At 43.1% G+C, this 23,326-nt stretch overlaps 1 protein-coding gene and 1 long non-coding RNA gene across 8 annotated transcripts in view; one reads left to right on the top strand and one right to left on the bottom strand.

Annotated features, from left to right (window-relative positions):
- The window catches only part of Trub1 (TruB pseudouridine synthase family member 1), a 159,137-nt gene that overhangs the window by 32,603 nt on the left and 103,208 nt on the right, over nt 1–23,326 (top strand). For 2 of the 7 annotated variants that reach the window (XM_052714141.1, XM_052714138.1), the window contains 5 exons: nt 421–502; nt 10,454–10,526; nt 11,834–11,973; nt 14,239–14,295; nt 15,019–17,865. In XM_052714141.1, coding sequence (XP_052570101.1) covers nt 421–502; nt 10,454–10,526; nt 11,834–11,973; nt 14,239–14,295; nt 15,019–15,278 — 612 coding nt within the window. In that variant the 3' untranslated portion in view covers nt 15,279–17,865. Of the gene's footprint in view, nt 1–420; nt 503–10,453; nt 10,527–11,833; nt 11,974–14,238; nt 14,296–15,018; nt 17,866–23,326 lie in introns of those variants that run through there. The other 5 variants (XM_052714139.1, XM_052714145.1, XM_052714144.1 and 2 more) reach the window with 4 other exon arrangements.
- LOC128095289 (uncharacterized) lies at nt 7,374–14,232 on the bottom strand. The gene is made up of 2 exons (XR_008213205.1): nt 13,272–14,232; nt 7,374–7,952 (listed from the first exon to the last, which is right to left on the bottom strand). It is a non-coding gene; the product is annotated as an uncharacterized LOC128095289 (long non-coding RNA).

The raw sequence follows: 23,326 nt of genomic DNA, 5'->3' as shown, positions 1-23,326 counted from the left end.
AATAATGACAAGTCTGCACATAATCATACACATCCTTTGTATTTCTAGAATTTTTTTTTAATCTATGGTTGATTGAATGTGTAGAAATGGAATTCATGATGCAGAGAACCAACTATGTTTGCAATTTCTTTAAAAACCAGTGTGCCCAGTATAAAAATAGTTTGCAATAAGAATATACATATAAGCCATAAAACCATTTTAGTGGGTTTGTTTTTCTCTTATTGGCTGGTGTGGGGAGTTTGTGTTTCTGGGCTTACAAATGCTTCCCACACAACAAAATAAACCAACAGGGCAATTTCAGTGTGTTATTTTTGCCTTTACTTTGTTTCAGGTTGGTAGTGTTAATAAAGTTCTCTTGTTAGAAGGCACAGCTAATGGTCCTGAATTACTCATGGCCACCTTTCTCATTTCCTTCCCTAGAGGTATATTGCCATTGGAGAGCTGGGAAAAGCCACCGACACTCTAGATGCTACCGGGAAGGTAACAGATGAGAAGCCGTACGGTACGGAGCCTCTAACGCCGTTTTCCTCTGCAATTAAAGAAAGTTTGTGTGATTGCAAAATGCAGAACTTAAGTAGCATGTGTTGGCATCCACTGGTAATCGCAGCACTTGGGAGATGGAGGCAGGAGGATTGCAAGTTCCAGACCAGCCTGGCTACACAGTGAGAATCTGTCCCGAAAGAAAAGTCACAGCAGAATTACAAACAAATGTTGCTTGATATTTTCAGATCTGAGTACATTTCTCTAGCTTGAGCAAACTGGAAATTGCTCATCACATTACAGCTTATTTGCTATAAGTTTTATAGAGACTTCATAGGTGTTTTTCCCCATAAGTGTTCGTAATGTTCAGAATTATTTGTATTTATAGCTGGGATTTAGGATGTTTTTCCTCATGAATGAGTAGCAGAACAGTTATTATCATGTTGGATTTGACCTCTGTCATGCCTCTAATTTTTTTTTTCAAACTGACTTCCCCTCTATTGAAATGAGTGCGCCTGAGTTAGTCCTGCAGAAGTCATCATGCCTGTGTTTTGGGGTGAGAAGATCCAACAGGAGAGAACTAATTCTCTGAAGTGGTGGGGACTCCCCAGGGCCCACTGCCATTTGTCTGCTGTTCTCTTCCCTACTTTAAGAAAGGGAAGATAAATGAACTGGTCTCCTAGCAACTCACACGCGGAGGAGCTATTTATAATGCAGCCTTGCGGTACCGTCAGTGAGTTCACCCGCATTGTTATGTCACCGATTGTGATTATTCGTAGGCGTTCTGGTCTTTCCCCGTGTGTGACATGAACTCTTCCTGATTTGACTGCAGACAGTGTAGTGTCTGCTTCCCTGGGCCTCTGTGTTGATTGCCCTTACTGCATATTCCATATTAGGACAGTAACAAGAACGACCTTTTCTTGTTCCTAATGGCTTCACTTGCCCTGCTAACGTCCCTGTGCCTTAGTATCTCACTCAGTTAATCAAGCAGTATAATGAAAATTAAGACCACTAATTTATTTTCACAGTCTAGATGTTGAAGTATCCGTGAAATTATTATTGGAATTGGTGAATACTGGCAGTTCAGCTAAATACTCGTATTTAGTTGAGGCCCAGCTATAACTTTCAGCTCGTGGGTTTTTAAGGTATAAGAGGCCTGAGACAAGAGGCGGGGCAGACTTTCCGAGTACGGCAGGGATTCTGGCAACAGTGACACACAGATAAGTCAACCTCCTCTGCCCTGGGCCCCATTGGCCAAGCGTCCACAGGGAAGGGACGAGGGCAGTGTGGAGGGAGCACAGCCAAGGAGGACTGACTCTTCTGCCCGCCCTAACCTGTGCTCTGAGCATCTCTTAAGCTCTTTATTTGTCATCTCCCAAAGTTGTTGCTAACAGGTGACGGCACCGCACAGACACCTCGGGATCACCAGCCTCTAGTAGTAGCTGAGGCAGAACCAGTGGTAACTGGGACCAGGTGCTAGTGGTAGAGGCAGAGACAACTTTAGTTAGGAGGGACTAGTGAGTTAAAGGGATGCATCCTGGTGATTGATTACCTGGATGGGGGTAGTAAGGAGGCCATCAGTTGTGACCTAGGATTTGAGGTTACAGAACTAGTTAGAGAATGCTGCAGTTCGTTGAGTGGAGGACTGGGGAATGCTTTCTTCCTGGCCGTAGGCATTTGGGAATCCTAACATTTTCTGCGTTGTATTTGTTAATTTGTAACTTTGTTTATGCTGAAGAAAGCTCAGGGCTAGAGAGACGGCTCTGTGGGTGAAGTGAGCTGCTCAGGTATGAATGCCTGAGTTCCCATCCCTGGGACCCGTGTAGGGCTGTGCCGTCTCCTAGTGGGAGATGGAGGCAGAGACAGGAGACTCTCCAGATGTCACAGGCCAGCTAGTGCGGCATGTGCAGCAGCAAGCATGGTGGTCGGTGTGGACCTGAAGTTGTCAGATCAGAGGATGGTTCTGTGTTCCTGAGTGTATTTCCTCCATTTATATCCTGATGAATTCCCTAATACTCCTTAGGCAGAGTCTTGTGGATTTCTCTCAGTCGGTAGAGCATGAGACTCTTAATCTCAGGGTTGTGGGTTCATGCCCCACATTGGGCACCAGATGAAGTGAGAAATCCTCAGATCTGACCAGGAGCGAATCCACCTGGCAATTCAGTCACACTAGGAAACAGGGAGAGGGGACCTTGTGACCCCTCTCCCTTTCCTTTTAAGAGGTCATGTACAACAGCAAGAAGCACCGCCTCCTTCGGGCTATAGCCCAAGGTCATGCATGGGTGGAGCAAATACCGCTGCACAGGTTAGTGATTGTGTGAGCCTTCCTGTGGAGTCCTTGACCCCTCTGGCTCCCACACTCCTTTTTCCTCCTCCTCCCTCCCCTCCTCTGAAAGATTCCCAGGATCCACCTAATGTTTGGCTGTGGGTCTCTGCATCTGCCTCCATCAGTTGCTGAATGGCACCTCTCTGAGGACAACTGGGCCAGGCACCAATCTGGTCACAGACCAGTTCAGGCTACTTATCCACTATTGGTAGGAGTCTAAGCTGGGGTCCTCCCTGTAGACTCCTGGGAGATTCCTCTGTGCCAGGCTTCCACCTGACCCCTAAATGCACCCCTAACAACCCCCTCAGCATTCTTCCCCTCTGCCCCCTGAAACCTGATGCTCATGTTCCCATCCCCAACCTGCCCTCAGTTCCCTCATGCAGACTCTCCTGTTTACCCTTTCCGGGGAGATAAGGGTGTCCCCCATAAACTCTCCTTGTTACCTAGTCTCTCTGGGTCTGTGGATTGTAGCATGGTTATCCTTTATTTTACAGCTAATACCCACTTATTAGTGAGTACATACCAGGTTTGTCTTTCTGGGTCTGGGTTACCTCATTCAGGATGATTTTTTTCTAGTTCTGTCCATTTGCCTTCAAATTTCCTGGTGTCCTTGTTTTTTTAACAGCTGAGTAATACTCCATTGTGTAAATGCACCACATTTTCTTTATCCATTCCTTGGCTGAGGGACATCTAGGTTGTTTCCAGGTTCTGGCTATTACAAATAAAGCTGCTATGAACATAGTTGAGCAAGTGTCCTTTGCCTTATAGAAACTTCAATTTCATGAGGTCCCATTTATTAATTGTCAATCTTAATGCCTGTACTGTTGGTGTTCTGTTCAGGAAGTTGTCTCCTGTGCCAATGCATTCCAGATTATTTCCCACTTTCTCTTCTGTCATGTTCAGTGTACCTAAATTTATGTTGAGGTCTTTGATGCACTTGGACTTGAGTTTTGTGCAGGGTGATAAACATGGATCTATTGCCATTGTTCTACATACTGACATCCAGTTAGACCAACACCATTTATTGAAGATGCTTTCTTTTTTCCATTGTATAATTTTGGTTTCTTTGTTGAAAATCAGGTGTCCATAGGTGACATACACAATGTTTTAAGCAAGAAATATTTTTCTATATTCTAGAAATTTTTATTGTTTGCCTCTGACAGTACATGTCCAATCCATCATTTTTCCCTTCATGGATATCCAATTGGCCTGGTGCTTTCTCCATTATTCTGCATGTCACAAATCAGGCGCCTTAGCAGGCGTGGGTTTGTCTGGAATCTGCATTGTCAGCTCAGTAAGACGGTCCATCCTTGTTTCAACACTAAAGGATCTGTTATCTTAGATTATATTATAGACACCCCCCTTAAAAATAGCTATTTTATGAAAGGAATTCATCTTTTTCTTTATTTCCTTGCTGAAATTGGCTTGTTTTTAAATCATGAACAGAAAGTGAATTTTGGGAGGGGCTGTGGGCTGTCTTGATCTTGTGCAGGTAACGATGGCTGCCCTGGGTTCATGAGTGGGATATTCATGTCTTGTCCAGAACACAGCCTTAACAAAGTTTTTCTCTGATTTTTTTCCATATTTTTTCTCCATATTCAAATGTTAAATTAATTGCACATTTCTGGAGTTGAGTTAACTTGGTCAGCATGCATTATATATTCATGGTAAACTTCATAGGTGAATATTTAGTGTAGCTGGAGAGCTTCTCTCCAGGTCCCACCAAGCCCTGCAGTCCCACAACCCATGTATAAAATAATCACTCAGACACTTATATTACTTATAAACTGTATGGCCATGGCAGGCTTCTTGCTAACTGTTCTTATATCTTAAATTAACCCATTTCTATAAATCTATATCTTGCCACGTGGCTCGTGGCTTACCGGCATCTTTACATGCTGCTTGTCCTGGTGGTGGCTGGCAGTGTCTCCTCCCACCTTCCTGTTCTCTCAGTTCTCCTCTCTGTTAGTCCCGCCTATACTTCCTGCCTGGCCACTGGCCAATCAGTGTTTTATTTATACAGAACGATATCCACAGCAATTTAGTTTGTGCTTCTGCATCTGTATTTGTGAGTGGGATTCCTTTGTATTTGTTTTTTTATTCCCTGCCCCCAACTTCACCCTCTCAGGGTTCTGACTGGGCCGAAGAATTAGGTTGATGTAAGAAAGATGTTACTGTTTTTAAATGTGGTTTTATCTTGGTGGTACTGGAGAGAGCCCAGGCCTTCACAGTGGCCCTGCCTCTGGTCTGTGCCTTTGGCCCAGTTTGTCTCATCTCTTAATAGCCTTTCTCTTTTCTGGAAGAATTTGTGTCCAGTCGAAATAACTTCTTTTTCTAATATTGGTAGTACTTACTGGTGACATCTCTGGGATGTTCTTTCATAAGGACGGTTTCAAATTACGAATTTTCGAACTCTAGGCAGAAGCACGTTTTGAGATGTTTGTCTTTTTCTCCTCTTCTCAGACCATAGTCCTTGCTCCCTGCTCTGTAATGGCCAGAAACAGAGGTGAGTGAGGCCTGGGTGACATAGCAGCTGCCTTGGCAGCTGGACTGTCCAGCAGTGGCTCACTGTGGTAGAATATCATGCTGTCATTCTGCGTTTGCTCTGATTCAGGTCGGGAGCAAGCACTGCGCTGCATGCATGGAAGGACTGATGCATTGGGAGCAAGTAGTAGATTGCACAGCTTGTTCATGTCTGTAGTGATTGTGTGTGTGTATGTGTGTGTGTGTGTGTGTGTGTGTGTGTGTGTGTGTGTGGTGCTGTGGATTAAACTCAGGACCCTTTTCCATGTTAGGCAGCTGCTTTACCACTGAGCTTCAACCCCAGCCTAGAGAATGGCTTTTTAAAATGCAGTTCAGATGAATGCTTTCGAGTTGGCGGCTCTTTATGTTACGGGACGAAGAATGAAGCATCCAGGTCCCTCACCCCTGTGCTGCACCTCTCTTCTCTGGTTCATCCCTGGGGGTCCCTGGTGTGGAGAACGTTATCTGCGTCTTTAGATCTTGTGGTGGTTGCATTGTTAAGTCATGGGGCAGCCATCTGATGGGACTAAGACCAGGCTTTAGACCCAGCAGTGTTTCACTGCATACCCATGTGCCGCAGCTTGACTTTTATTATAAGATACCCAGCTCTGGAGGCTTTCTGTGTGGTTGTCCTAACATTGCACAAATGATTGGCCTGGTGACTTTTAAATGCCCTTCACCCTGGAGATCTATTACACTGAGCAAATTAGATTTCAGCAAGAACATCTTGAGTGCCATCTTAATAGTGTGTGATCTCAGAAGAAAAAACTGTCTTTGTCTTCAAAGCGCAGGATTTTGTTGCTGAGATAGTAGCTCAGAATGCTGTTGAAAACGGCCAGAATGAACAGCACACCCCACAGATGCCTGAGCTATAAAGTCAAAGGGAGATGGTGCAACAGAAGTGTAATGAGATGGAGCATGTCTCAGTATTGTGTGTGTGTGTGTGTGTGTGTGTGTGTGTGTGTGTGTACATTCGTGTGTAGATGTAACCAACCGTCTTATTAAATAAGAAACACAGAGCCAATTCAGAGAAGAAAGCCAAAAGGTCAGAACTAAGAGCCTTACCCTTCCTGCTTCAGCCAAGAGAGCTCTCCGAAAAGAGAGCTACTTCCTGTGTGTTTGTCTTTATAGCCTTTCTGTTTTGCCTTCTTATTAGTTGTAAACCCAAACACATGACTGCCCTCGTCACTGCCTGTCTGTAGAGACTTCCAGGTCTTCTATGGTTGGGATTGAGATTAAAGGCGTGTCTCCAATGCTGGCTGTATCCTTGAACACACAGAGATCTACCTAGCTCTGTCTACCAAGTGCTGGGATTAAAGGCGTGCACCACCACCGCCACGCTCTTGCTATGGCTCTAATAGCTCTGACCCCTGGGCAACTTTATTTATTAACATACAATTAAAATCACATTTCAGTACAAGTAAAACACCACCGTATCGTGTGTGAGTGTGTGTACATCCATGTGTGTATGTGTGTGTGTGTGTGTGTGTATCCGTGTGTGAGTGTGTATATGTCCTTGTGAATGTATGTGTGTGTGTGTGCGCACGTGCGCGCATCCATGAACGAAAGCCACTGAAGCAGGACAAAGGTGAGCATGTTCACAGGAAAGGAATGTCAGGGTAGAGCCAAGCCTAGCAGGAGTGGACAGCTGTCTTGTTTTGAACTACCTGGCTAAGTCAATGCACTGTAGCAGTTTTACCAACTATGGTGTTCCTGTCAGCAAGGCCAGCCTGGTGGTAGAATGGGCCACCTACATTTGGCAAGCTCGGAATAGCATAACTAAGATGCCACCTGTAATTATTTAATGTCACAGCAGAGATCTGCGGTGGGCGGGGCTTCTGGCTGAGATCTGTGGTGGGCGGGGCTGCCATCTGAGATCTGCGGTTGTTTTTGTTTGTGTTTATCTTACAAGGTCACAGTGAGGCTAAGACTGTCTTGCTGGGTGTACACAGTACTCCCTGATGCCCCTTAAGTTTTATCATGGTATTGGAACAATTCAGAGCACAGTAATTTTTGTCTAATATTTTTCAAATAAAATCAAATGCACATTTACCAAAAAAGTTTAAATTTGCTACAAAATAATAAAAACATTGACAGTAGTCTAAATGAGTTATAGAATATTTCCAAGGCATGGTGTGTTCTTGATCATCTGCAAGTATGAACACCCAAATACTGAATTTGAGCTAGTATAATACTGCGTCCTTCTGTTGAATGTACCAAAAAGAGCCTGAAAACATGACTAACGTGAAAAGCTTTGTATTTAAGTCTGTAGTAGAAGTTTCTCGGTCCTGACTAGCTCCACGGTTGGACGAATCTCTCCCACTCAAGCTCTTGCAGCCGGTTATAAAATAATCACTCAGAGGCTTATATTAATTCCAAACTATATGGCCTATGACTCAGGCTTCTTGCTAGGTAGCTCTTTCATCTTAAATTAACCTTTGTCTATTATCTATATGTTGCCACATGGCCATGGTGTTACTGGTTCCTTCAGCATCTGGATCATCTCAGCCAGCAGTCTTGAAGCCTTTCTGGGTGCAGAACTCAGAGGAAACTGCAACAGAAGTGTTCTGAAATGTTGGATCATCTGGACCATCTGTTTTCATTGGTGTCTGGTCCCCTCATCCTAAAAAATATATACATTTTTAAAGGTAACATATATCTCAGCATTAATACAAGTACAGATTGTACATTGTACACAAGTCAGCCAAAGACAATTTCTAGTTATGTGTTTGAGCAGGTAAAATATACATCACGTGTCTTGCATTTCTTTCAGGTTTATGTTTTTATGTCTGTAGTCAGGATTTCAGAGTATCTTCCTCAATCAAATCTGATCATCTTTAATTTTGAATGAATCCATAGCCTCTCATTTCCTGTGGAAATAAAAGCATAACCTCTCCCCCAAAGTGGCATACCTTTTGACTTAAGTTTTGGAGTCAAGATATTTTTAAAACATGTGGGTTGGTTTAATCCAGCAGCTTTTATAATCAAATGTCTTATAGCAGTCAAAAATTTTAAAGACAACACAGTAATACACATAATCCAGACTTTATGTGCACAAGACAACACAGTAATACACATAATCCAGACTTTATGTGCACTGTCCATCCTTATGTGGCTCATTGTTGGGCTTCTAAGACTCTCCATTTGGAAGTTTGTCTTCTTGGCAAAAAATTGGCCTGCTGAACAAAGAACTGCCCTTGCCTCAACTGCTGACAATATGCACACTGTCCTTTCTGGACAAGCAGGACACAAGGAAAAGCAACTGCTGAACTTTGCCAAGACAGGGTAAGACTGTCTCTCAAAATTCCTGCTTCTGAAAATGGTCTGTCAGATATTCTAGGCCTGTAGCCAAGGGTGGATGCCCCAATGGTGCTGAGAAACTTTAGGTAACTCTCCAGGCTGCCAGCTGTCTCTGTCTATTTTCCCAATTTTTTGGAAGTTGCTTGCTTGCACTTCCAGTTTTCTCAGGAATATTATTTTCCTTCTCAGGTCTTTGATGGGGTTGAAAACTAGATAATTACAGTTATAATCCTCTCATATCTTAGCTAGAACGTATTAGGTACTAGAGTTAGATTCTTCAAGATAGGACAGCTATTGGAGTAATCTCAGTAGCTTGCCATTTACCTATGATCTGGACATTTCTGGACATTTAGCATTTGTTTCTTGTTTGCTATTGTTCTTGTTGGTTGTAGTTCCATTTTTGTTTATGTTAGTACCCTTTGTTTCTCCTGAACAATACTTGCTTGCTTGATAACTGTTTTGTTATATATAATTTTACTATGTTAAAGTTAAAACCTTCCTCTTTGATTAGACAGAAAAGGAGAAGTGCTATGGGATGTCTTTCTGTACACTGTGAATATATGTCACTCTCATTGGCTAATAAATAAAGCTGCATTGGCCTATGGCAGGGCAGAATGGAGCCAGGCGGGAAATCCAAGAGACATGAGAGAGAAGAAAGGTGGGGTCAGGGAGATGCTGCAGGCCGCCGCCAGGAGAAGCAAGATGTGAGAGAGCAGGTAATGCTCAAAGCCACGTGACAAAACAGATTAATAGGAAAGGGTGGAGTTAAGTTATAAAAGCTAGCTAGCAAGAAGCCTGAGCCGTAGGCCATATAGTTTGTAATTAATGTAATTAAGCCTCTGTGTGTTTACTTGGGACTGAGCAGCTGGGGGACCAGGTGGGACACAGGAAAACTTCCGCCTACATAAGTCGGTACAAATTTTCTAAAATCTGCATTTAAAAATGCTCAGTAAGCGTGCCAAAGTCCTTGCTGTGTGTATTCCTTTTCTGTACTGGTTTGTTTTTGAGCTAACTGAGAGTGATCATTTAAAAGTGGAGAAAGTCCTGGGGAGACAGATCAGTAATAGCTCAGCTTGGAGACAGAGTTGAATGTATGCGTATGAAATTTATTCCATAGCTAGGATAGTTTAAATTCTCTCAAGTGAAACTTAAGGTACAACTGTGCCCACTGTCCTCTGTACTGTAATAGATGCTCAGACATTGGACTTAGAGAAATGAAGCACAGAAGTGTGGGCACTCCCTGTCTACCCTTGATCACTCAGTATTGATTACTGTAGGACCATGTCTGTAGCTAATTTCATATCTTCCTTGGATTTTCTAAAGGCGCCATCAGAATCTCCCAATACATATATGATGCATCATTTTAAGTGAGGAATAACTGGGGTAGGGTGGGACTTGAACTAAGGGAAATTAAGTTTCTATGAAGAATAACATAAAATTTTCTTTGCTTTTCATCTCATTAATATGCATTTTATTCTTTTCAACAAGGTGGCATTTGGCCTATAAGACATACGTTGCAATTTAATGATGTTTGATTTTTTTTTCTTTTAGTTATTTGTATAGGTGTTTTGCCTATACATATGTCTGTACACCACTGTGTACCTGGTGCCCTCTGAGGCCAGAAGAGGGCATCAGATCCACTGGAATTAGAATCATAGAGATGTGAGCCGCCACGTGGGTGCTAGGAGTTGAACTAACCATTGAGCCGTCTCTCCAACCCCTGTAATTTATATTTTATTGAAAAATCATAATATTGACTTTTCAGAGCTGTTGGGGCTGTTGCTTTTATGGCTATGTCATCTTTTCTTGGTTCATTTTTGGCAGATAAGATAACACACGAAGATATTGAAGGCATTCTGCAGAAGTTTACTGGGAATATAATGCAAGTACCCCCACTGTAAGTTCAGTTATTAAATTTGTTTAATTTTGTCATCTGTAGGTTAACATCAATAATTAGAATAAAGTGGGCTTTTTTTTTTTTTTTTTGCTCTGTTTTAATCTGGACATTGTAAATAATTAAAAATAGATGAGCAGATTCAGCCTGGATGCAAAGCTTTGATCCCGAGACAGAAGAGCATTCAGATCTGTGCTGGATGTTAGCACAGCCTGGCCTCTGTGCGTCCCGTTTCACTGACTCTTCAAGTTCTGTCTGTAGATAACAGGGCAGTAACAGATCCAGGGATGTTACTCTCCCTAAAATTAAGTGACAGGACTGTGTTAAAGCTACTGACCTGTGATTCGGAGTCACAGTGTGTGCTGCCTGCCTGCCCCAGAATCTGTACAGCATATCCAACAGATAAAAGTTACGTTTGTAAAAAATGTGGGTATAAATGCCTCACCACTTGTCTTGGTACACTAGCATGCCTATAATAAACACCACAGACTCGGGAGCTGCTTCCCGTGGTCCTGGAGGCGCTGGCGGATGGTTTTGCTGGTAAAAGCTGCCTTCTTATAGATGCTGCCTCGGTGTGGCGTCTGTGTGGGGCAACAACCACTTCCTTGAGGGCTCTGGTTTATGACCTGGTCACCCTCCAAAAGGCTCCTCCTCCTAATGCCACCATCTTGGTACTTAGAATTTCAGCAGGTGACTAGGAGGGGAGGCAGTCAGGCCACAGTGCCACTTAGCCGTATTTGTGTGCACATTACTAGCATAGATCTAGGATATTACTCGGAATTTATATTTTATTTGTGTTTAGAAATCTTATTTCTGTTTCTCCAAGAACATTTTTCTCAAATACAAAACTTTGAAATTTTTAGGAACATCTGCATAAAATGTTTTAATCATTTGTTAGACTAAGTTAAACATATATGTTTATTGTATGTGAACTTCTTTAGCATTTTCTGTGATTATCCATGGGTTTGTGGCGTCATGAGATTTCACAACACAAAGCTAAGCTCTGTTTCCTGTGTGAGACATTTTTCAGGGAGAAGCTGCTTCTGAGTTGGGGGTTAGTGAAGGGAGCTGACAAGGTCATCTCCAGGAAAGCTAAGGAAGAAAATGCATGCTGCTCACGGTTTATATCTGTCTCAGAGATATGTAGGGACTTCATCCCCGGGACAGCAGCAGACCAGGAGAAAAGACAGTTGAATTTTAGAAGGAACTTGGGTGTCAGGAGCCGCTCCTCATCCTTCACCCCATGCCTCTGGGAGTTACGCTCTCAGCACCGTCAACTCTCTCACCCCCACTCTTTTCTTATCACAAAGCTATTCTGCACTGAAGAAGGATGGGCAAAGGCTTTCAGCGCTGGTGAAGAGAGGTGAAGTAGTCGAGGCCAGACCTGCCAGGCTGGTGACTGTGTACAGCATCTCCCTCCTGAGATTCCAGCCACCGCTTTTCACTTTAGGTACGATGGAGAGGTTTGAAGTAATCTGCTTTGCTCATATCTTTATTTTGCGTTTGGCTAATTTTACATAGTTAGAATGGATCCTTTTGGTCTTGGAATTTCTTTGAATGTAAGAAAAGTTATGGTTTGATTTCCTGAGTTAAATGTAACTAACTCCGTAGAGGTTCAGAAATATATAACTAGGCTGGTTTTCAGATGTTTTGCTATCATTTTACTATAAATTTGGGAGTTAAATACTTTAGATCTCTTCAGAGAAGAGAAGTAGGTAGAGGATGTGTATTTTCAAGATTTTAGAGTTGGGGCGGTTAAGAGCACTGGCTGTGTTTCCAGAGGACCTGAGTTTGATTCCCAGCACCCACATGGCAGCTCATGACCCTCCATAACTCAGTCTCAGCGGTTCCAACAACTTCTTACCTCCTTGGGTACCAGGTACACACATGGTATGCAGACATATGTGCAAATAGATTCCCCATACATGTAATAATAAAAATACATATAAATTAAATTTTTTTTTAGTTTTATCTTACAGATACTTTTCCTTCCATTTTGATTCATACTTAATGCATTTCATTTTAGAGTAAATATTGATCTGCCCCTTTGAGACAGCATGTTTAGTTAGTTTTGGGATAAAAGGCTGTAAAAGTGAACTGGTTTCTATCCTGTTCCTTCTTTGTGACCTGCAGGTTAGTACCAATGATGGGGAATATGGGAGAAGTAGGTGAGATGAATGTGTTGTTGGACACCTGGTCACATTTTTGGTTCAGGTTGTCAATTTGAACATGTGATCCATATTTGAAGTAAATTTAAAAATGAAGAAACACTTGTTTCTATAGTTTAAAATTGTCTATGTAGTTTTAAAATGCAGTTGTTAGTCCTTGGGCTCCTTGAAATCAATCCAGCCCTTCATTTCACAGTAATTCTGACTAGAATCCCCTTTAGATGGCATTTCCCAAAGCCTTTCCTTCCCTCACCTCACTACTTCTCCCCACCTCACTGCTTCTCCTCGCCCTCACTGCTTCTCCTCGCCCTCACTGCTTCTCCTCACCTCACTGCTTCTCCTCACCCTCACTGCTTCTCCTCACCCTCACTGCTTCTCCTCACCCTCACTGCTTCTCCTCACCTCACTGCTTCTCCTCGCCCTCACTCCTTCTCCAGGCTCTCACTGCTTCTCCTTGGCATTCTTACTTCACACATAGTAAGTTCCTGCAGAAGGTGGTACAGTTAAAAAAACAAGTCTTTTGCTTACATTTCCTGATTCTAAATGACTTGACAAATAATGAAGGAAAATAAAGCCTTACAGAGTGGTCCTTTCCGTTCGCTCCGTGAAAGTGCAGCCTCCTCTTTGGCAGAGCAGAGATGCCATGAACGATCAGGATTTCCTGGCTGCATGTACGTCCGAAGTGCCTGACTGTACTGACTGGAGTGTGACGGGCGTCTGTGAGCAGCTGTCTTCTGAAGTGCCACTCAGCCCAGGGTGACCCCGGTGCTCCGCTCCCTTCTCGTCTCAGTAGCCCCCGTTGTGAGCTGTAGAAAAGAATTAAAGTCCCGGGTGCTGAGTTTGGATTAGTCCTTCCGAATCTCTTTATTTGATTGTGCAACTAGAAATGATGTAGAAGAGGGAGTGCGTGGCAGCCCCACCCAGGCGTTGATGAGCCCCTCCTGCAGGCCTGCCCTCCGCCCAGCATGTGAGGCCGTGCCGAATGCAACACTGTCAGCTTTACTGCAGAGTGTGGCTTTGTCTCATTTTATGGTTTTAGCACCCTAAGCATGGTTCTTTTCATTGCCAAAGGGATTTTTTTGGTTGGTGTTTGGTTCAATTTTTTCAAATGTTATAAAATCTGAAAATATTTTTAAAACCTACAGCTCATGATAGAAAAGCTGAGATTTCTGACCATTTCAAACATAATAAATGAACAAAGTATACAAATCTGAAAATGTTTTTTAGCATCTATAGCTCATGATAGCAAAGCTGGGATTTCTATTTAAAACCTATTAAATGAACAAGGCTGAGGTATTAACGTGATGTGGCTTGCCAGTTAATTTAAAATGTGTTCATGACTTTCTGCCTGCTCCATCCACACTCTGACTTTTCAATCTCACAAACACATACGCTGCTGGATGAATAATTTATGGTTTAGCACATAAATATTTTATGGCTCGATTGTTTGCATAGTGCGTTTTTACATGTGTTGAAGAGCATCATTTTTATGTAAAGTGGATCTCTCAGGAGGTCAGCCTTTTACCAGGTCCCTGCTAACATTCCAGATGTTGAATGCGGAGGAGGCTTTTACATCAGAAGCTTGGTGAGTGACATTGGCAGAGGTAAGCAGAAGGCTGAATTATGAATTATCATTTGGAGAGCAATGCTCCTTTTTGATGGGAAAGGGAATTTTCTGTTTTTCGTTTTTCTGAGTACTGGCTGAGGAATTGAACTGTTGCTGCTTTTAGCGCAGATGCATTGTGGGTTTATAGTGTGCACTTACAAGGCCAGCAGCTGCAGCGAGGCGCTGGTAATGGGTGGGCGTGAAACACAACAGAGGAGCAGAAAACGAACACAGTGATAATGGATGGAAAAAACCAACATTTTTTCCAAGTAAAAAACATTTTCACTCAAAGTGAATGTCAGGAACAAAAAGAGTTATCCTTCTAAAAACTATTTACATTGATACAAATCAGTTTTTTTTGTTTTTGTTTTTGTTTTTAAACTGGAAACCACAATCTTACAAGCACCTGGAGAGTTCTGGCTCTGCCTCTCCTGTTCCCTGGTCACATGACAGTGGACAGGCTACATTATCTTATTTGCAGAATAAGGGGAATAATTGCCTCTTGGGGTTGCTTCAAGTGCCAAGTGGTTTTGAAAAGCAGGTGTAAGTAAGTTTAAACCACTAAAGAGTCTTCCCTGCTTAAGCTCTGGTTTACCTCAGGCTCTGGACTCCTGTACTGGGCTAGTACCCTGAGACGTCTGGGTAGAGTTCTATTGTTTGAAAATTTGAAGATTGTGAATACGCATGACTCTCCTTACGTTTTCACTTTTGGATGCTGTAGAACTCTCTTCCTGTGCCAACGTGCTGGAACTGACCCGCACCAAACAGGGGCCATTTACACTTGAAGAGCATGCCCTCCCTGAAGACAGGTGGACCATCGATGACATTGCACGGTCCCTGGAGCACTGCACATCTCTTCTGCCAGATGAGCTGGCATTTAAAAAATCAAGATCTGAGCAATCCAGTGACCAGGCTTTAAGCTATGAATATATAACTCTAAACGAGGCAAAGAGAGAAGAGGATGCAATCAAGACACTTTGAGACCAGCCAGGGAGGGTTGTTTCCTGGTTGGTGTGTGTACCTGACCCAGGAGTGGTCATTTCTTTGCAAGATGTCTTAATGTCGCTGAATGATGAATATGATTGGATTCAGATAAATAAGCTTTCTGAATTTGATCTTTCCTTAGTCTTTTTCGTATGAAAAAGTAAACAATTTTCTAATCACAGAAAACAAGTCATCCTGTTAGTGCCACAGAAGCAAGTGGACTGGGGGCTCCCACTCTTCTGGAATTCTTTGAGTATATTTGAAGTGTTCAGTATTGAACTGTCCTGTGTGTTTGCAGAGCTCAGGGCTGTGTGAAACGCTGTACTGATGGGCTGTGTTTCTTAGATCTTGAAAATGAATACGTTTTTCTAATAAATACTTGCAAATGCCCAGACTTCTGCTCCTACTACTGACAGAACGTAGTAGGTGAATGTGTGTTTAGTCTCTCTCCTGTCTAGAGCAGAACTGGGCTCCTGTAGCTGTGTATTGTGGCAGCTATTTCTGTGGCCAACCACATCGTATCAAATAACTAAAAACGGAGTTTTAGGATATCAACTAAAGAATGTATCTTGGATTAAAATTCTGTCCTGCCTGCTCGTCAGTGTGTGTCTGTGTCTCTCCGTGACATGGTTTCTGTAGTTACTTACTCCTTCTAGGTGACACTGTGGTGTGGAGAGCTCCACTGCAACTCTCAAATGCTGGCTTCATGTAGCTGCAGGAAGCTCTCACCCCCTGTAATATGATCCTGAGAATGGGATCACTTTTAAAAATAGCAAATTCCATGAATGCCTAATTTTTTTGTTATGGGAATATTTATTTATTCATTTATTTGTGTGTTTTGGGTTCTTGGAGACAAGGTCACCTTAACTCGGGATAGTGGAGCTGGAGAAGAGGCTCTGTGGTTAGGACTCTGTTCCTAATCAGCATACCTCAGAGGTTAGATCCGAGCACCAACATCAGGTGCCTCTACTACTCAAACCCAGAGCAACTCAACACCCACTTCTGTCCTTGTGGGCACCTGTGAACACACATGTCCCCCATGCACACACATATGGTGATATTTTATTTGTACTGAAATGTGATTTTATTTGTATGTTAATAAATAAAGTTACCTGGGGGTCAGAGCTAATAGCAAGCCATAGCAGAGCTGGGCGTTTGTGGCACACGCCTTTAATCCCAGCGCTTGGTAGACAGAACTAGGTAGATCTCTGTGTGGTCAAGGATACAGCCAGCATTGGAGACACACGCCTTTAATCTCAATACTAACCATAGAAGATCTGGAGGTCTGTACAGACAGGCAGTGACGAGGCGGTCATGTGGTTGGGTTTACAACCAATGAGAAGGCAGAACAGAAAGTCTATATAAAGACAAACACTCAGGAAGTAGGTCTCTCTTGGCTGAAGAGGCTAGCTGCAGCAGGCGGGTAAGGCTCTTAGCTCTGATCTCTTGGCTTTCTTCTTTGCATTGGTTCTGTGTTTCTTATTTAATAAGTTGGTTGGTTACATCTACACACACAGATGAAATAGTTACTTTAAAAGTTATATGGATTAACCCAGGATGACCTCATTCACTGTACAGTCAGGGCTCCTCCTGTCTCTACTCCCAAATGCAGTGATTACAGTAGTACACACTATATCCTGTAGGGATACAATACACTGTGCAGCTATGACAACATTCAGATCTTCGTTTCCTAAAGTATATTTTCAAAAAGATTTATTAAACATTTCATAAAATACAAGTTTTTATACTTTTTGGATTGCCATTCTTTTTAAAGGTTGTTGCCTCATGGTGCAACCTTTAATCCCAGCACTCAGGAGGCAGAGACAGGTGGATCTCTGTAAGTTCAAGGGCCAGCCTGATCTACAGAGTGAGTTCCAGGCCAGCCAGGACTATGGAGTGAGACCCTGTGAGTCTGTAACTTTGCTCCTGTCTAGTTCTCTGTAATTTGTGTCAGTAAACGTGGCAGTAGATCTTGCCTGTTGGAATGGCACAGGCTGCCTATAATCTGTCTTCACGAACAGCTGAAGTCTGAATAGACCACACATCTGTGGGATTTCTTTTGTGTTTTTCCAATATAACCTTTACACATACACTCTTCTGATAGGAAAGAGTAGACTGTAAAAAGGCAAGTAAGTTCTAGAAATGGTAGCCAGTTTTTTCCTTTTGTTTGAAAATGCTGAGGAAAATTGTGCAAGTTAAAAAAATTACCCATAATGTTCCCCATCCTAATGCAGCCATTTTAGATTTTATTTTTTATTGTATTTCTGTTTTTATTTACATAATCCAGGCACCTGTGCTCTGATTGACTTTTCATGTGGTTTTTATCTGAGTGTGTTTAGTCTTGATGATGAACTCAGTCCTGCTGGTGCACACGTAAGTGCTTCTCAGTTTTCTTAGGACAGTTCTCAGAGTGTGGTTATTGTAGGTAGTGCAGTAAGAACAGTCTGCGGTTCCCTGGGTTGCCACATTTACAGTCTCACCATTTGGGATTTTATACATTGTTGCTAAAGTTTCTCTGCTTTTGTGTGATTTGTCTTTATACTCTCTTCATTTGTATAAATAAATGTCTGGATGGTTTCCTTTCTATGGTGCAGGAGTCCTTTGTAGTAAGTAATTAGCAGAAGTATTTTTCATGGCCTGTCTTAGTTCCCTTTCCAGGTCCTGTGATTAAATGCCCTGACAAACGTGACCGAAAGGGGAAGTGCTTACTTTGGCTCCAGTTCAAGGGTGCAGCCCGTCAGAGCAGGGAAGGCATGCTGGTCGGAGCTCCAGGGTCAGGACTATTCAGCCACAAACATTAGTACTCACTGGCTTTCTCCATTTTACACAGTCCAGGACCCCTGCCTGGGGAATGGCCCTGCACACTCCTGTCAAGACCCTCCTCCCAGGCATGCCCAGGGCCCATCTCCCAGGAGGCTCTGGAGCCCGCCACGCTGGTGCACCGAGAACGTGTGTCTTGCTGTTTAGACTTGGGTTTAGCTGCCTGTACTTGCTGACTCATTTTCTTCATTCTCGCCTCTGCCATCGTCAGATGTGTGAATATGAGTGGTTAAAATATATTAAAATTTAAAATATCTTAACTTTCATGGGTAGCTGAAACCAAGACACAAACTCTGAAAAAGTTCAAGATTCATCCTTTTTTAAATTTTAATCAAAACATTGAAGAAATATATGTGACTTATGTGTCTTAGGCCTTAAGATACATGGCATAATAAATCATTTGACTTACAAACAAAAGGCAAGTTAGAGTTTTCTGAAGATAACCCCAGCATAGAACATACCCAATCACCTCATTTTGATTCTTTAACCCTTACATTTCTGAGAAATATTGTGTTTGCCTGAAAGTTGTTTAAAATAGTCATAGGATTTATTTTCTGACCTTGAATCCACAAACATCAAAATATGGGAATTTGTTCTTTATAAGCTCAAAATCGCAATTGGTGAACAGGGGTAAACTCACGTTTCCTGTGCTCATGGGATCTCCTTTCTTCCATAATGAAGTAATTCACGGTTGCGGACTCACTGGGATCCCCCATCTAAGAACAACTGGGACAGTTTATGCCCCTCTGACCAGTTTGAAATCCATATCAAACTTACAATGAACATTTAGAGGTTCAATTGGATGGTGAGTCATTCTGTTTCAAAGGAAGAAAGTAATTTACATCGTATCATGATCTGGATAATGATTCAAAAGCACTCTAAGCACCGTGCATTTATTAAGCAAATGGAGACAACAGTGTGAAGTTTGGGCACTGAAATGATTGTAATAGCTGTAAAATTTAGATAGAAGGACTGTCTTGGCCCTTTGATGAATACAGATGTTAAGCAGGCATCACACGTCACTCAGATCAGCAATCATTTAGCAACGTGTAAATTAAGTTCTTCAAATAGTATGTTTTCAGATTGATGTTAAAAATGCTGAAGCCAGTCACAATGTTGTTAGGTATTGTTTTCTGTTTCATTTCTCTTAGAAACGATGTAATAAGATTGTTTCTGTGTCTACCACTATCAGCTCTTTGATGGATCACGTTATCTTTGAAGGACTCAGTTCACTCACCCTTGAGACGAAGGAGACCGTCCACAGCCAAATATTGGGCTTTATGTCCTCAGGAACTCGTTCCTCAGGAACTGGGGGTTTACGACATTTACAGATTCTGGGAGATTTTCACCCTTCGTTTCTTTGCATAGTACATGTCTTCCAGTTATTAATCTTCTCGTATGCTCACATTTCCTTCTGGGCATCTAACCCCTCTTTCACGGTTCCCATCCCTTCATCCCTCCGTGCTGAATCCTGAGTTTCCGCAAATCTTTTTTCCAAATGCTTCCTTCTGCCGTTTTTATTTACTGCCAGTCATTTATTTCAGTGACTGTTGTATTCTGTTTTATTATTTAAAATCTGCCTCTTTGTGTGTGTGTGTGTGTGTGTGTGTGTGTGTGTGTGTGTGTGTGTGTGTTGTGTGCCCCTCCCCATGGCACAAAGGATTGAATCCAGGACCTCATTCAGATTTAGGCATTGTCCTTCCACTGAGCTGTATCCCCAAAGCCCCATGTTGTCTTATTCCTTCACCAGGGTTTCTGTGAACATGTATTTTTAAAGTTTTATTAATGACTTAATATGTATACAGAAAATTGTTCATAAGTGGATCGCTTCACATGGTTTCAGAAACAGAACACATGTAACCAGTGTGTAAATCAAGAAACAGAATACTCCTAACCCTGCCTGCCCCTAAGTCCTGAACCTTTTTTGGTCACTAGCTCTCTGGCCCCACCCACCACCAAGAGTAACACCTCTAACATTGTGCATTTTTATTATCTTGTCTGCTTTGTGCGTTATAGAAGTGTAAGCATATAGTTTGTGCTCTTCCATATCTGCTCAAAGGTGTGTGTGTGTGTGTGTGTTCTTTATTTTGTTGCTGCCTTAGCCCAGGCTGCTACAGCAAATACCACAGATGGGATGGCTCAGTCAGCAGCTGTTTACTTTGGGAAGATCAGGGTGCCAGCATGGTCTTGTTCCTGATCAAGTCTCTTCTGGCTCACCAAGTCCTCTTGGGATGGGGAGGAAAGTCCCTGTCCCTCCTCTTCACACAGGGCACTACCTCATTGTGGGCTCCAACTCAGGGCTTCCTCTGAGCTTAATTGTTTCACATAGGCTCTACCTCCTAACTGAGCATGATAGGGTTGGGCTGTTGTAGTGATTTGAATGAGAACATCCACTATAGGCTCAGATATTTGAATGAATACTTGGCCCCAGCTGGGGACAGACTTGCTGGAGGAAGTATGTCACCCTTTGAGATGAAAAGCTTCATGAGTGAGTTCTCATCTGCCTGTCTCAGCCTCCATGCCTCTCTGTGTGATGTGACTCCTGTTCCCTCTGAAACCATAAACACAAATCAACCCTTTGGTCATGGTGTATTGTCACAGCAACGGAAAGGAACCTATTCTGAACACCATGCAAGCGTTGGGAGTCAGAAGACGTCCGACTTCTGCTGTGGCCGCGGGCTTTGTGTTCACTTGCGCTTAGTGTCCCTGTGCGTAGCATTGACTGTCCTCTGCGTTTCACCCAGTGACAGGCACGGCTTCCATGTCAGATGATGGGCTCTGTGAACTGTCTAGTGTTTGCTTCCTGTAAAAATGAACACTCTTTTGCATTGGCTGTTTCTAAGAGTGGATCCAGGTTGTAAGGTGTATGGATGTGAAGCTTTGATAGCTCCCAGGAGCAGGTTTCTCAATGCTTAGCAGTAGTGCCCCGAAATGTGGGCAGTTACCCATCGGCGCTGGCTCTAAATGTTCTCTTAGCCATGTACACGGATGTCTGTGTCATCACAGTGCAGCTGTAATAGCCACCCCACACCCCCACACACCTACACATACCCCCCACACCCCCATACACACCCCACACGCCCGCCTCCCCACACACACCCACCTCCCCACACACACCCACCCCCCCACACCCACACCCACACACACCCACAAACCACACACACCCACACACACACCCACAAACACACACCACACCTCCACACACACTCCCACACACCTCCACACCCACAAACACACCCACACACGTACCTCCACACACACACACCCACACACACATACCTCCACACACACCCACACAAACCCCCCCCACACACACCTCCACACACCCCACACACACCTCTACACACCAACACACCTCCACACACCACACACACACACACACACACACCTCCACACACCCCACACACACCTCCACACACCCCACACACACCCACACACACCCCCATGCCCTACCCAAGCCTCCAACTTCCCCAGTTATTTTGTCTGACTTCCTAGTTAATCTTGTCTGTTTAGTGGTTTCTAGTAATTCATTTAACTGAAATTCTTTTTTTAAGATTTTTTTTATTATTTTTAAAACTGAGTATAGGTGTGTATGTCTCTGTCTGTCTGTCTGTCTGCATGTGGGTATGTACATATGAGTACATGTGCCCACAGAAGCCAGGGGCATGGAAGCCCCTGGAGCTTGAGTTACGGATGGTTCTAAATCATCTGACATGGGTACTGGAAACCAAACTCCGTTTCTCTGGAAGAGAAGTGTTGGTGAACCCAGAACCACCCACATTCCAGAACCAGGTGTTCCCCCAGCCTGCCTTCAGGGACTCAGTGCCAGCAGCCACATCACTGGCCGCCAAATGAGACAGATTTCCAATGTTGCCATGAGTCAAATTCTCTCTCTCTCTCTCTCTCTCTCTCTCTCTCTCTCTCTCTCTCTCTCTCTCTGCCCCCCATCTCTCCCTCCCTCCCTCTCTGCCACTAAACCTAAACAAGCAGCTCTTAGCCACTGGCCAGCTCTCCAGCCCTTACTTCACTCATCTGAAACTCTTACAGAGTGTGTTCTAATACTGGTTTTTAAAATCTCGTTCTCAGCCAAGGCACAGTGGGGTCCTGGGTTCCTTCCACCAATCTTTATCTGTGTGGACAGTGGCTCGCTCCGGCGCACCCCGCAGAGGCATGGAGGTTAGCTCTGCCGAGTACAGCAGGGCCCCGCCCCAAATGTGAAGTGTGTTTGTGCTTGCAATAAAACTCCAGGTACACAGCAAAAGACAGAACTGAAGAGAGAAACAGGGAAGACTGTCAGAACTGGCCACATCAGCTCTCCCTGTGACTCGCGGACAAAGTGGGTAAAAGCCCAGGGAACAACAAAACCAAGTGTGGTAATGCTATGGAGAACAGAACGCTAGCAATCATGTGACCTACGTGACTTATAGAATGCTCTGCCAACAGTGGAAACACAGCTGCAAAGGATGTACATAAGTCAGTGCAAGGTCAGCCATTTCAGTCTCATAATGCAACTTGTAACACACTTACAGATTAAAGCCATATATTTTATAGTCATGTATTTTGTGATCTCCAACACAATAAAATTAAGAGACCAATCAGATTTCCTCTAGTATTTAGAAATTAAATAACAAACTTCAAAACAACGTAATGGATGAAAGACACATCACAATGGAAATTCTTTTAAATGGAATCATAACCATGTAAAGACTATAAAAACACCAAGAGCTAACAACATGCAGTTTTCACAACCAGATACCCTACATCTTGGAAATCCCTATAGCCAGTAACATACTTATTTAAACAAAAAGCAGACAAATGCTTTCACTCAAAGACCAGAAGCAAGGAAATGACTTTGTTTATTTTTATCTGTCTTCTATGTATCTGTCCATCTGTGATCTGTCTGTCCATCCATCCATCCTATCTACTATTAGTTCTACTGGAGAATCATGACAGGACAGCCACTTCAGTCCTGCCTGCCTGTTCTGTATTTTGCCCAAAGTATGCTTGTTTCCCAACTCTTAGAGGAATTTCTCACCCCTTTGAATTTACCTTGCATCCTTCATTCCCCGATGTCTCAAAGCATTATCCAGTGTCTTGTTATGATTAGGGCAGAATTTGATACTCTCTTGAGGCTTTCTGTGTACTTAAATTATGCGCCGCCCCGCCCCCACATTTATAGTTGAAAGAATTTTGAGATTATTTGTCTATTTTTGGTAAAAATGAAC

The sequence above is a fragment of the Peromyscus californicus genome, unplaced genomic scaffold, assembly GCF_007827085.1.
Source record: "Peromyscus californicus insignis strain IS unplaced genomic scaffold, ASM782708v3 Scaffold_4__1_contigs__length_199733344, whole genome shotgun sequence".
NCBI classification, from domain to species: Eukaryota; Metazoa; Chordata; class Mammalia; order Rodentia; family Cricetidae; genus Peromyscus; species Peromyscus californicus.
Note: the sequence above shows the minus strand (reverse complement) of the source record. Positions and strands in the feature narration are given on the sequence as shown.